The sequence below is a fragment of the Calidris pugnax genome, unplaced genomic scaffold, assembly GCF_001431845.1.
Source record: "Calidris pugnax isolate Ruff unplaced genomic scaffold, ASM143184v1 scaffold39, whole genome shotgun sequence".
In the NCBI taxonomy this organism is placed as follows: Eukaryota; Metazoa; Chordata; class Aves; order Charadriiformes; family Scolopacidae; genus Calidris; species Calidris pugnax.
This window is the reverse complement of record NW_015090828.1, coordinates 9756208-9770054: the sequence shown is the minus strand read 5'-3', so window position 1 is coordinate 9770054 and position 13847 is coordinate 9756208. Positions and strand designations below refer to the sequence as shown.

The 13847-nt window shown below is 51.7% G+C and overlaps 2 protein-coding genes across 3 annotated transcripts in view; both read right to left on the bottom strand.

Moving 5' to 3' along the window:
• Positions 1-489, bottom strand: part of NPFFR1 (neuropeptide FF receptor 1) — a 5409-nt gene extending 4920 nt beyond the window's left edge. Inside the window, exon 1 of the mRNA XM_014940386.1 lies at positions 72-489. Within this exon, the coding sequence (XP_014795872.1) occupies positions 72-432 (361 nt within the window). The 5' untranslated portion in view covers positions 433-489. The remainder of the gene's footprint in view (positions 1-71) is intronic.
• An 878-nt stretch (positions 490-1367) lies between these two features.
• On the bottom strand, positions 1368-13488 carry LRRC20 (leucine rich repeat containing 20). Of its 2 annotated transcripts, XM_014940341.1 has the most exons (5): positions 13315-13488; positions 11494-11643; positions 9712-9905; positions 1865-2083; positions 1368-1740 (listed from the first exon to the last, which is right to left on the bottom strand). In XM_014940341.1, the coding sequence occupies exons 1-4, from the start codon at positions 13394-13396 to the stop codon at positions 1865-1867; spliced, it is 645 nt and encodes a 214-aa protein (XP_014795827.1). In that variant the 5' UTR covers positions 13397-13488; the 3' UTR covers positions 1368-1740. The 2 variants fall into 2 exon arrangements, with proteins under 2 accessions (XP_014795827.1, XP_014795828.1); XM_014940342.1 differs by lacking the exon at positions 1368-1740 and having other exon boundaries at positions 1812-2083; positions 9738-9905.
• Positions 13489-13847: the final 359 nt, after the last annotated feature.

The window sequence follows — 13847 nt, the reverse complement described above, 5'->3', positions numbered from 1 at the left end:
AGGGCGGGGGAGGGTTGGACACCTTTTTTTTGGGGGGGATAAAATAAAATAAATCAGGTTGCGGTACTCACCTCCGCCATCCCAACCCGGCTCCGGGGGCTGCATCACCGACATGCGGGCTGGGGAAGGAGGGGGGGGGTCTGCTGGCCAGGGGGAGGTGGTGGTGGGGGGCAGTTTGCCCCTGTCCCTCCCCCGGTTCCCCCCCCTCAACTCCTTGCCCGGGGCTGAATGAACCCCGGTGCCGGTACCGCGGTGCCGGTGATGCCGTGCTGGTTGCGGCTGCTCGCCGGCTGCAGCGGAGAGGGATGCTGGTGTGTGTGTGTGTTGGGGAGGGGGGAGGATGGCGGGGGGACAGCCTCCCATCGCCATGGATACCGGGGTACGCGCACGCACCCCCCCGCTCCCAAGGCAGCACGGGTGGGGGCAGCCCATGGGAAGCGAGGAGAAAGCCGGAGAAGGTTTGTTCCCTGGGGAGGGATGGACTCTTTCCCCCCCCTCTCTCCATCCCTGAGGTGCCCACGCTGATGCTGGTTCCTCTCTTCCCTCCAGAGGATGGCCGGTGTCCCCAGCAGCGCTCCTGCCCGTCCCGAGGTGGGAAACATGCCAGGAATGCCAACACAAGTGAGGAGGACCCCCGTCCTCCGCCCGGTGTAAATCACCCCTGCGGTGGGGAAAGCAACGTGGTCTTTAGGGATGCTGGTCCTGGCCGATTCCAGCTCCTCCATCATTGCCGGCATCAACAACCCCCCCCCGCCCCGGCTCTTACCATGGTCTTTTACCAAAGTTGGGTTTGGGCAAGTCTAGAAGTCAAATATTTCCATTCCTGGCAGCCCCCAGCGCTGGGCAGCATTTGTCCCTTAAAAACATGAAGGAGCAAACAGGGGAGATGTTTAAACACGGCATTTTGAGATAACGCCTGCAATTTCTCCCAGGAGTTTTTCTGCAGGCAGCCAGCTGCTAAGGGACACCAGCATGCCCACCACTGCCCTCCCTGCCACCAAGGAGCCACCCTCCCCGGGCCATATCCTGAGCCCCACAGCCCATTTCTTCCTCGGAAAGAAAGGGGCACCACTTGAAGACCCACACCACGCAAGGGGCGAGGGACGCACTTCTGGGGATACCCATGGGGTGAGCAGTGTGTGTGGACCTGCTGGTACCGGGTCACTTTGATTTACATGATGAAAAAACATGGGAAAAACCCAATTTCCCTGAAAAAATCCAGGGAGATATTGCTCAGGTCTGGGCAGGATCCAGCTGGAGGCACCAGGCAAGCTGCAGCGAGCACCTGTGGAGATCTGCAAAGCGGCTTCGTTGAGGAGAAGGTGACTGATAACTCAAATTTAGGTAGATATAAAAAAACCCACACATAACAGGAACACATTTAATCAGGCATTTTGGCACATTGCCGTATCAGCGATTCAAGGGGGAACCCTCACGGCTCCAGGGATGTCCCCCACCCATCCCAGCCCTGGACCAGGGCAGCAGATGCTCCCCATCACCAACCAGGCAGGACACCACGCTCCCCTGGGTCGCACCACAGGCATCCTGGCTCCTCTTCCTCCCCAAGCACTTGGCAAAACACAAAGCAGGAGATTCCCCAGCTGGGGAGCTGGCAGAGCCATCCCTTCGCGGAGGAACCCCGCTACTTGCTTTTTATTAAGAAAAAAACAACAAAAAAAAGAGGGACTGGCTGCCTTGCTGTGGATTTGGGACAGAAACAGGGATGTAGCGGGGACTGCCCTAAGCCCAACTTCGTGGAGGAACCCCGCTACTTGCTTTTTATTAAGAAAAAAAAAAAAATAAAGAGGGACTGGCTGCCTTGCTGCGGATTCGGGACAGAAACAGGGATGTAGCGGGGACTGCCCTAAGCCCAACATCTCTTGGAGGCAGTCGCCCCTCGGGAGAACTCGCCCGGGCACCCCAAGACCCTCTCAGACTTTGGGGATGGGTTCCTCTGGTGACAGCAGCAGGTCGAAGGGGACGAGGGGCCGGACGAGGAGCCGCACCTCGGGGCCGACAGGGTTGGCCCGCAGGTTGAGGCTCCGCAGCGATGCCATGGTGGCCAGCTTCTCCACTGGCACCTCTGCAAAAGAGAGCACCAAAGGTGAGCATCCATCCCGGCGTCGGCTGCCGGGGAATTCGGAGCAAACCCCTCTCCCACCAGTCCTCCAGGCTCAGATCAAACCAGAAACACCATCAAATATTAGAATATGTGACTATTTGAATGTCTCCGCAAGGTGCAGACACCGTGGTATGAAATGTGGACACTGTCCTCCAGTTCTCCCGGTCCTAAAAAAACCCCTGCTGGGGTGCTAAACTGGTTTTCAAAGACTCATTCCCCTATTTTACTCCCAGTGTTGCAATCAATGCCCAGGAGCCCTCACCAGGCTAACTGGAGAACATGTGCTCTTTGCCCTTGTTGGACAGGCTGCAAAATGGCTCTTGGCCATCGCCAGGCACCCTCCTATTTTGCAATTTCCATGAATTTGAATGTTTTCCTTTATATTTCCCTTACGTTTCCTTCTTACATTTAAAAAAGGTGCCCGTCTCATGGATGCTCCTGATATGAATCCACCGAGAGCAGAGGAACAAGACCGATATGAAAACCTAATCATTAAGATCATTAAAAGATGATAGATGTAACATTTTGTTGCAATTGACAACATTTTGGGCTTGAAGAGCCCACCAAGAACCTGAGTTTACCCAGAAGAGTTTGGTTTTAATTTGGCCACTGAAACAACAAGAGCCTTTTACATCCCCAGCCCTGATTTCTCCTGCCAATACCTGGAGCAGAATTGCAGTGTTGTGATTATAGCTGGCCGGGTGATTATGTGATTTGAAACCCAGGGAACTTATTTTATGCTGGAAAAAGTCTCAAACACCTTGATGGCTTGTTTTTTTTTTGTTTTTCCTCTCTCCTCCAGAGACCAGTACTATTTTCTGCAATACACATATTTTCTAGCAGTGCATCTCTCGTCAGGCTGAGCTTCACATGGATTTTTTTATACCTCTTCTTTACGGTGGATTTATTCTGCTCCCCGGTATCGCTTTGCATTTTTTTCCCCCTTGATGCACAAAAATTGATTTATCTTTTTTTGATAGATCTTTTTTAATGATCTTCTAAGGCTACACAGCAATAAACCCCCAGTTTGCTTAAATTTGAGGAGTTAAGGAAAGTATTTCAGGGAGCAAGCCTTGCCCAGGGTGGGAACAGCCCAGCTCTGCGGCTTAATTCAAGGTAAGGAGTGGTGACTCATCCCTGGCATGAAGTGACAGGCAAAGCTCACAGTGCAACCTATAGCTACATCGTTTGTGCCATGGGAGCCACAAACCCCTCTATCAGCAACCCAACGCATCCCTTGCCGGCTCCCCGGTGGATTAAGAACTTGCGTTTGAGCCTGAATTATTCATGCTGGCTTCCCCAGTTAAGAGAAAGAAAAAAAAAAGGAAGAAAAAATAAAAAGAAAAGGCTTTTTCATAATTAAAGCAAACTAATTTTCTCAGATCAGGAGATGATCATAAATGAGTGAAAAACCCAGCTCCTTGAGATGAAAGGGCCATCGGGAGGCATGCGAGGAGGTGGATATGAAAGGGCTGCCAAGGCATCCGAGGAGGTGGGTAATGAAGGCTAACAGCCCTGAAGGTCTCCCAGCCACGTGCAGCTGGAAATTGAAGGGGGAAGGACCCAGCTCAGCTCAGCGGAGCCGCTTCCCGGTCACGTTTCAGCATTACCCACATCCTTCGGTGGCCACCAGCCTCCTACAAACCCGGGGGTGGAAAACCACTTGCTGGCTCCTCTGCGGCGATTAACAAAGATGCATTTTCCACGCCATCTCGAATTAGGAGCGGCTCTCTGATTGCTCGGGAAGAGAAAATTAGCCACAGTTGCCCCCAGCAGTGTGCTGCCTAGCGTTGATAGTGGTCTCCAGCATCTCCCTTGCTGTCTCAACATCTTCTGCATTAAACCATTAATCAAGGAATAAGAGAAAGAGAAATGGAAGCTTCAAGCACCAAAAAACCCCATGGACTTGGAAGCTGAGAAGGCTAATTTGATATCACTCTGATTAGCAAGGAAGAAGTTAAAAGCACTGACATTAAATATATTAGTATATATTTCCTGCTTGACTGGCCTGATCTCCTTCTTTGACAAGGTGATCCACTCAGTGGACGAGGGAAAGATTGTGGATGTTGTCTGGAAGCTGAGAAGGCTAATTTGATATCACTCTGATTAGCAAGGAAGAAGTTAAAAGCACTGACATTAAATATATTAGTATATATTTCCTGCTTGACTAGCCTGATCTCCTTCTTTGACAAGGTGACCCACTCAGTGGACGAGGGAAAGACTGTGGATATTGTCTACCCAGACTTCAGTAAAGCCTTTAGTGCCATTTCCCACAGCATTCTCCTGGAGAAACTGGCTGCTCATGGCTTGGATGGACGTACACTTTGCTGGGTGAAAAACTGGCTGGGTGGTCAAGCCCAAGGAGTGGTGGTGAATGGAGTTAAATCCAGTTGGTGGCCGGTCATGAGTGGTGTCCCCCAGGGCTCGGTATTGGGGCTGGTTCTATTTAATTCCCCCAGGGCTTGGTACTGGGGCCGGTTCTATTTATCAACATAATCAACCTTTATCAACAACCTGGATGAGGGGATTGAGTGCACCTTCATTAAATCTGCAGAGGACACCGAGTTGGGTGGGAGTGTTGATCTGCTTGAAGGCAGGAAGGCTTTGCAGTGGGATCTGGACAGGTTGGATGGATGGGCTGAGGCCAATGGGATGAGGTTCAAGAAGGCCAAGTGCCGGGTCCTGCCCTTGGGTCCCACCACCCCCCTGCAGCGCTCCAGGCTGGGGGCAGAGTGGCTGGAGCTGCTCTGAAAAAAAGGACCTGGGGGTGTTGGTCAACTATTGGCTGAACATGAGCCAGCAGTGTGCCCAGGTGGCCAGGACTAACAGCATCCTGGCCTGTGTCAGGAATAGTGTGGCCAGCAGGACTCTGGCAGTGATTGTCCCCCTGTACTGGGCACTGGAGAGTCCCCACTTTGAGTGCTATGGTCAGTTTTGGGATCACGGGGAGGTGATGGTCCCCCTGTGCTGGGCACTAGAGAGGCCCCACTTTGAGTGCTGTGGTCAGTTTTGGGCTCATCACTAGAAGAAAGACATTGAGGTGCTGGAGCAGGTCCAGAGAAGGGCAACGGAGCTGGTGAGGGGTCTGGAGAACAAGTCTCCTGAGGAGAGGCTGAGGGAGCTGGGGGTGTTCAGCCTGGAGAAAAGGAGGCTGAGGGGAGACCTTCTGGCTCTCTCCAACTCCCTGAAAGGAGGGTGTAGCCAGGGGGGGTCGGTCTCTTCTCCCAAGTCCCAGGCGATGGGACAAGAGGAAATGGCCTCAAGTTGCTCCAGAGAAGGTTTAGATGAGATATTAGGAAGAGCTTCTTCACTGAAAGGGTTGCCAAGCAATGGGACAGGCTGCCCAGAGCAGTGATGGAGTTGCCATCCCTGGAGGTATTTAAAAGACATGTAGACGTGGTGGTGAGGGACATGATTTTGTGATGGACTTAGTATTTAAAAAACATGTTGATGTGGTGGTGAGGGACGTGATTTAGTGATGGACTTGGCAGTGCCAGGCTAACAGTTGGACCCAATAATCCTAAAGGTACTTTCTAACCTGAATGGTTTTGTGATTCTATACACAATTACACTCTAGGGTTAAGAGCATGTTGAGATGAAAAGGGCAGTTGGCGGCACTAAATGTCTGCTTTCAGAGCCCACAGACTCCAAGCAAGCCTTAATTGATCACCTTTTACTCCTCTTCCCCTTTAGCTGGAAAATATTACCTACTATCTCAAGCTGTGGTTCAATATGTCTTAGCAGGTGACTCACCCTTTTAGCAGGTGCTTTTAAACTGGTTTGTAGCCCTGCTATCAGCTCTCTCAGCTTCCCAGAGTGGACAGGCAGGACCAGGAATAGCACATAGCTTCAGTAGTACCAAAACCCAAATCATTTATAACCTTCATACCAATAAAGAAGACCACAACCATTCTCCATCTCCCATTTGTGGGGTATTCTTCCCTTGCCTTTTATCCGGAGGAAGGTCCTCAACTCGTTATTGGGCTAAGTGAGGAAGCCTGGGTCCCAATTTATAAAAGGCAGCAGAATGCAATCTCTCCCTATGCTGAGCTGGTTGGGGAGTATGGAGATGCTGCTGCTGGAGAGTTGTACCAGCTTTCAAGATGCCTCAACAGCCTCTCTAAGAATATGCCAGTTGCTCCTCATGAGAAGCAATCCTACTTCTAAAAGATGGTCCTCAGCTAGCTGTAGTGGGTGAGTTGTGTGCATGGAGTCCTCAGCTAGCTGTAGTGGGTGAGTTGTGCGCATGGACTGAGAGAGTTGGGGTTGCTCAGCCTGGAGAAGAGAAGGCACTAGAGAGATCTTAGAGCCCTTTCCAGTATCTGAAGGAACTACAGGAAAGATGGGGAGGGACCCTTTATCAGGGAGTGGAGTGAGAGGACAAGGGGTAATGGTTTTAAACCAAAAGATGGGAGATTTGGATCAGATATTAGGAAAAAAAAAGGGGAGATTTAGATTAGATATTAGGAAAAATATTTTCACTATAAGGGTGGTGAGATGCTGGAACAGGTTGCCCAGAGAAGCTGTGGCTGCCCCATCCCTGGAGGTCTTCAAGGCCAGGCTGGATGGGGCTTTGAGCAACCTGGTCTGGTGGGAGGTGTCCCTGCCCAGGGCAGGGGGGTTGGAACTTTAAGGACCCTTCTAACCCAGACCATTCTGTAATTATATGATGTGTGGGGGGAAGCTGCTAACTCCTACAGCAAGGCCTGAGATCTCCTGGGGTTAAACAAGTGTTCTGCTGCCATATTCCTATCTTCAAAGGGCTCAAATCCTACTTGCTGTTAAGAAAAATCAGAATTTGTGCTGGTTAAACCCAAGTTGATGGAGTCTCCTTAACTGGCCTTTGACTGCTGTGCCAGGCTGGTGTGGGAGGAAAAAGGGTATATAGACAGAAGCTCATAAATAACATATAAAACTGTATTAACCTATAAAAATGCATATATATATATAAATAAATGTGGACTTGTGTGCAGATAACTGGCACCAAGGCTCATCACACAGCCTGGCTGCAGGCTCCTGGGGTACTGTGCCTGTGCAGAGCAGGGAGCTTGGTCCATATGGAAGCTCAACCTGGAAGGCTTGAGGACAAGCCAGGAGATTCCACCACGGTCCCAGAAGGTGAAACTGGGGGTGGGATGCTTTGCTTGGGTGTGAAGGAGTTGAGCTGCTCTGGGGATGCTCCGGTTCCTTTGAAGGATATTGCTCAAAGGACCCCAGGAGGTATTGGGGAAGGTACCTAGGAATGATACAATTCCCTAAACTTTTGTTTCCTTGAAAAAATGGGCTGCAACACCCCTTGGTTTTCTAATTTCTACCTCTTCCCTTTCCAGAAAATGCATAAAATAGGCTGATCTTACATCTTTATGCACCCAGGGAACATTGTTCTCATTACTAAGATATGTTGCTAAAACATTTTAGATTGATATTGTTAATTTTTACCCTGTCATTACTTTTCCTGAGCCTGATAACAGCAGCTGAGGGCAGCCTGGCAGGAGGTGACCAAGCCTGGCAGCTGGATTTTCTAGCTGCCCTCTCCCCCAGGATTAACCCAGCTGGGCACCACCCTTCATATGTAGCCTATCCTCCATGCATTTAAGATGGGAATGATGCATGAAAAAGCTATATTCCCTTCCTGCTGCAACCTGCTTGCTGAAATGAGTGGGAAATAAGAAGTTTGGAGACCTTGGCTCCTCCGCTGAGTCTGACGGAAGCTGGATTAAGCTGAAATAAGGATGGAGGGAATTAAAAATGAGACAACTCTCTCCGGGAGGTGGGAGAGGAGAAAAAAAAAAAAGGGGTGAAGAAAACCTACATCTTTTGCTGGAGAATGAGGAAGCAGTATTTAATGTCTTGCATTTCTACAGGGAGCAGCTGATGCTGTTAATAAACCCGTGTTGCAGGGAAGAGCTTTCCCAGCTGCAGTCATCCTAGATAAAACAGCAAAATTGAGTGGACTTGATATTCATCTCCCTGGGGATCTGCGTGGGCTGGGGGATGTTCCAGCCTCAGCTCTTTGAAAGCTTGCTCCTAAATAAATCCTCTTTTATCTACGTGCTGCCCCTTTTGCCCGGCTTCTAGAGACTCCAAAGGCTTCAGCTTTGTGCATTAAAGATTTTCCTCCCACAGCAAGGTTCGGGGACAAGCAGCTTTTACAATTCCTTTCATTTATTTTTTTTCCAGGATATTTTGTAGTGTTACGGCTCCTATTTGCTCTGGAAAACGTTCAGGTGAGCTTGTGCCTTTATTTTGCCTGGCAGCAAACATCCCAGCCTGGAATTCTTGAAGCCAGTCCTGTGGGCAGGTCTATTTTTTTTTTATCATTATTAAATCTTGTGATTTTGAGTTGCAGCTGGAGCTGCCTTTGAGAGCCACATCTCAGCCTGGTGAATAGGGTGGCTTGAATGGAGACTGATTATTTCCCTTATGCCTACAAGAGCTTCACCCCAGGAGGCAACTCAAGCATTAGTGAAAGCAAGTGGCTAATGAGGCTCTACCTATTTAGCATCTCCCCTGTGCCTGTGGACCCTTCCTCCTGCCAAATTCGTGGCTGGATTGCTAAGCCATCCTCGACTTCAGCAAGGCTTTTGGCGTCGTCTCTCCCAGAACATCCTCAGAGGTGAGATGAAGGGGCAGAGTGGACCCCCAGCAAGTTTGCTGGTGACATAAAACTGGGAGGAGAGGTTGACACACTGTGCTGCCATTCAGTGAGAGCTGGGCAGAGAGGAACCTACCTAAAGTGGAGGTTCCTGCACCTAGGGAGGAATAACACCATGCACTGGTACAGGTTGGGGGTTGACCTGCTGGAAAGCAGCTCTGCAGAGAGGAACCTGTGAGTCCTGGTGGACAACAAGTTGTCCATGAGCCAGCAATGTGGCCCTGTGGCCAAAGAAGCCACTAGTCTCCTGGAGTGCATTAAAAAGGTCCAGGGAGGTCATCCTGCCCATCTGGAGGCCCCATCTGGAGCACTGTGTCCACTTATGGGCTCCCCAGTTCAAGAAAGAAGAAACTACTGGAAAGAGCCCAGCGGAGGACTACAAAGATGAGTGGCCTGGAACACTTTTCTTTTGAAGAAAGGCTGAGGGACCTGGGTCTCTGTTTAGCCTGGAGAAGACTGAGAGGATCTCATCGATGCTTATAGATATCTAAAGGGCAGGTGTCAAGAGGATGGGGCCAGGCTCTTCTCAGTGGTGCCTGGTGACATGACAAGGAGCAACAGGCACAAATTGGAACACAGGAAATTCTGTCTGAACACAAGGAAAAACTTCTTTCCATTGAGGGTGACCAAGCCCTGGAAGAGGCTGCCCAGAGAGGTGGTGGAATCTCCTTCTCTGGAGACATTCAAAGCCCTCCTGGACACGTTCCTGTGCAACCTGCTCTGGGTGGCCCTGCTTTGGCAGGGGGTTGGACTAGATGATCTCTGAAGGTCCCTTCCAACCCCTGCTATTCTGTGTTCCCTTGGCCTGGCTGCTTCTGCAGGGGATGGTGAACCACAAGCAGAGCTTCAAGCCAGCATCCCTCTCTGCCCAAGGGATGTGGGTCAGCATCATGGCTGGGAACTGCAGTTGCTCTGGGGTGCTGCTCATCCTCACCTCCAGTGGGAAGAAGTCCTTCTCACCTGTGATCTCGTTCTCTTCCAGGTCGATGGTCTCCAGGGTGGTGACAGTGGTCAGGGGCTCAGGGAAATGCCGAAACCTGTTGCGGGAGAGGTTGATGACCCGGAGGTGCAGCAGGGAAGTGACCTCCTCGGGCAGGCGGTGCAAATAATTGCCTGCCAGGTTGAGCTCTGTGGTTCAAGGAAGAGAGGAGAGAGTCGGTGGGGTGGGGGAACAAAGATGGAAAAAAAAATTTAATATATAGCTTAATTTATAGCCTCTCTCTCCCCCACAGGCTGCCAGTTCCAGCGATGCGGTTCCAACTCTGAAAATGGGATTATTTTTGCTCATCTTCATGGCTTGCTGTTGTACCTTTGCCTGCTGTGAGTATTGCTTTTAGGAGCAGTGTGTTTCTTGGCTTCCTTGGGCTTTCCTAATTAAACCTGTGCAACATTTTTCAAGTGGTGGCTGTAGAAATGAGCAGTATTTGTGAAGTCGGAGCAGTTCCCCCATCCAGACATTTGTCATGGCTTAAGGCTAGTTTTTATCTTCATGTGCCTGAATCCCTTCTGAGGCATAAACAGTGGTGAAAGAGATGTACTTATATGCAAAAAAAATACATATTCTACAGAGCTTAACCCTCTGTGATGCTTTTTCCCTCTAAAAATGAGCTCCTGTGGGGCCGGGAGGAGCTCTCCTGCATGAAAGCCCATAACAGGAATGCAAGTCCTGCTGTCCTTCTCCAGTAACACGGGGCTTTCTGCTCTATAAATACCCACGCAAGCTGCCCTGCCTCTGCTAATACCTGGTATTTATAGGTCCTGCCTTATTCAGGCTGGTGCAAGGCTGTCCCCAACCCTGGGGCATCTGTCCCCTGCAAGAGCCCTGCTGAGGTCCGGCACGTTCATCACTGGAGTGATTTCTTCACTGGTGGAGCAAAGCCCACGCTGGGAAAAGGGATTTCCACCACCCACCCACCCAGCTCCTCCCCTCGGGGCTCATCCTGCTGCCTAGAAAATGAAAACTGATTTCTTTCGCTCGAGGTGTTGCTGTTCTCCAGCTTAAGGGAGTTGTCACGGGTGACGGTCCAGCTCCACAGGAAGCCTCCCCAGATGCCCACCACAGTGACACACGTACAGGACCTTGTGGGAGCAAAATACTTGCTTTTAAAAGCTGCCAGAGCCCTGGGGCGCTGCCACAGGCAGGAGAAGCCTTGGTGCAGCCCCCAGTGTTCAAAACTGTGGTGGTTTTGCCCATGTTTTAGCAGATCTTCCAGGCTCTGCGGGGACTGTCTCCATCTCCTGCAGCAAGTGGAGTGAGCAACTATCACTGATGTCTCCCGGTGGGAGCTAATTAGCCAGCGGTGAGCCAGCATGCTGTCTGCAGCCTGAAGTGCCCTGTCTCTGCCGTGTCCCGTCGTGTCTCGGCTGCCTCTCCTGTCCTCTTTCATCCCCAGCCCCATCCTTGGAGGGAGATGGAGGATGAGTGACCCTACATCCTCCTGGCCACCACTGGTGGTGGCAGGGCATGAGTTTGGGAAGGGTGGGTGAGAGCAAAACCAGTGCCTTCTGTCTGCCAAGGCTGGAAAGGGTGAAGAAAAATGGATTTTTAGAGGGGGCTGAACTAAGGCTTGGAATGAAGTGTGAGTGCAGAGAAGTAAAAACTGCAGTGGGGAACCTCTGGTGATGTTCCTCCTCCTGCAGCAGCCGTGGGGGCCTCTTTGCTGGGTCCATATGGAGTGGAAGTGAAGTGTTGCAAAGCCATGAGGCTGTCCCTTACCTCTCAGTTGGCTGAAGGTGGTGACGAATCGGCTGGTGAGGGACTTCAGCTCGTTGTTGGCCAGGGAGATGTGGTGGATCCCCTCGGTGACGCTCCTCATGGCTTTGTAGATGCCGACGGGGAAGGCGATCAGCTTGCAGTTGGCCAGATCTGCCCCCAGAGAGACCCGGGCACCTTACAACGCACCCCAGGTGGGGTGGAGCAACGCTTGCCATCTTGTTTTCCACCCCGTAATGCTTGAATTGCCCATCCTGGTGCTGTCACCTGTGGATGCTGTAATGTCCCCTGCTGTACTCTTCCCTGCAAGCACTAAGAATGTCTTCCTAAGACTTTCTTCCCATCAGGAGTGTTAAGGTTGTCCCACTTTAGGTGTGTTCAACCCTAAATAGCATTGCAAATACTTCCACCCTGCCATGTCCTTTTAGAAGCCCTCACCCCGTTATTGTCAAATAACTTCACAACTTTAGTAATTCCCCCTCCCCTCCATCCCTAACTCCCTGGGGGTGGTCAAACGGTGGGAGGGATGCTTCCTCCACTGCCAACTGGGATGGGGATGGAGCAGGGCTTTCCCTGGGTATGCTCCTGGATGGATTTCCACCTTTGGAGTCCTCAGCACAAGGAGGACATGGACCTGTTGGAATAGGTCCAGGGGAGGCCACAAATCTGATCAGAGGGCTGGAGCCCCTCTGCTGTGAGGACAGGCTGAGAGAGTTGGGGTTCTTCAGCCTGGAGAAGAGAAGGTGCCGGGGAGACCTTACAACTGCCTTTCAGTATCTGAAGGGGGTACAGGAGAGATGGAGAGGGACTTTTACAGGGGCACATAGGGATAGGACAAGGGGTAATGGTTTTAAATTGGAAGAGGGGAGATTTAGATGAGATCTCAGGAAGAAATTCTTTGCTGTGAGGGTGGTGAGACCCTGCCCCAGGTTGCCCAGAGAAGCTGTGGCTGCCCCATCCCTGGAGGGGTTCAAGGCCAGGCTGGATGGGGCTTGGAGCAACCTGGTCTGGTGGGAGGTGTCCCTGCCCAGGGCAGGGGGGTGGACCGAGATGGTCTTTAAGGTCCCTTCCAACCCAAACTATTCTGTGACTCTTGTGGTGATGGGTGCTTGCCCTGGTGGCAAGCAGCGGGGAAGGAAAAAGGAGTTGGTTGCATTTTTTGCTTCTTGGTGGTTTTGTTTGGCTCTGAATCATTTCTGGGGACATGCAAGGGGATGGAAACCCTGTATCCTGGCCCCGTGATGCTCAGCCTGGGCTCTGCTGCCCACCCCCTCCCCAAAGCCCTGGCAGGGACTGCACAAGCTCAGTCCTCCCCTCCTTCTCCTCTCGCTCAGGAGGACGTGGAGAGGGTGTGCAACGAAGCTCTGCCTCTCATGGTTTGTACCCCAGGCTATCCAACATGCATAAAAATGAGCAGCTTTCATCCCTCTCTTTTGATGAACTGCACGTGGATCTGGGATATTAGCTAGAAACGGTGAAATTGCAGAAAAACATGCACCCGACAAGGTGACGCAGGGAGAGGTCTGGCTCCTGCCATCGCTTGCGAGGAAGGACTTTATCCCTGGGGCATGTCCCATAGGATGACGTGCCATGGCTGGGACCCCACTGAAGCTTCAAGGGGGGCTGAGAGCCCTTTGGGAGAGCCCTTCCCTTCCCTGGGGATGCGGGAGCCACTGGGGTAGCACCCAGTGGTGGAGATGGGAAGGGAGAGGAGGGGTGACAGGTTTTTTTAGACCATGGCAGCAAAAAATAGAGCCCTGCTCCCAGATACCTGATCCTTCTCCGGGCCCCAAAGGAGGAGCCGAGCCGGAGCGTTGGGCTTACCCAGAGAATCCGTTTTGTTCTCCACCGTGTCGTTCACCTTCCTGGCCACCCGGGCCACCGCCTCGCCCATCCTCTTCTGCATGCAGGTCCCCCAGTCCCACCAGGGACACGCTTTGGCTTTTGTGGGTGGGGAGGGATCCACAGCCGTAGGGAGAAACACAGCCGCTCTGACTTTCTCAGGAGAGGGATGCTAAAAATAACCCTTGGGATCAGCATTCCCAGGGGAGGGGGGGGGCGAAGCTGTGCTGGGGCTGGCAAGGCCCTCGGGGTGTGAGATTCCCAGCTTTCCAGGGTGGTGTGTTTGAGATATGGGGATGCATCCCCTGTTCTTGTTTGGGATATGGGGATGCACCCCCTTTCTTGGCTGGCGTGGTCCTCGGGGCACAGGATTCCCAACTTTTTGGTCGCTACTTTGGGAGATGCATTCCCTTACTCAGTGATTTGGGGATGGAGTAGCCTTTGGAGCATGGGATTCCCAACTTTTTGGGTTGGTGCATTTGGGATATGAGGCTGCAGCCCCTTTTCTGGTTTGT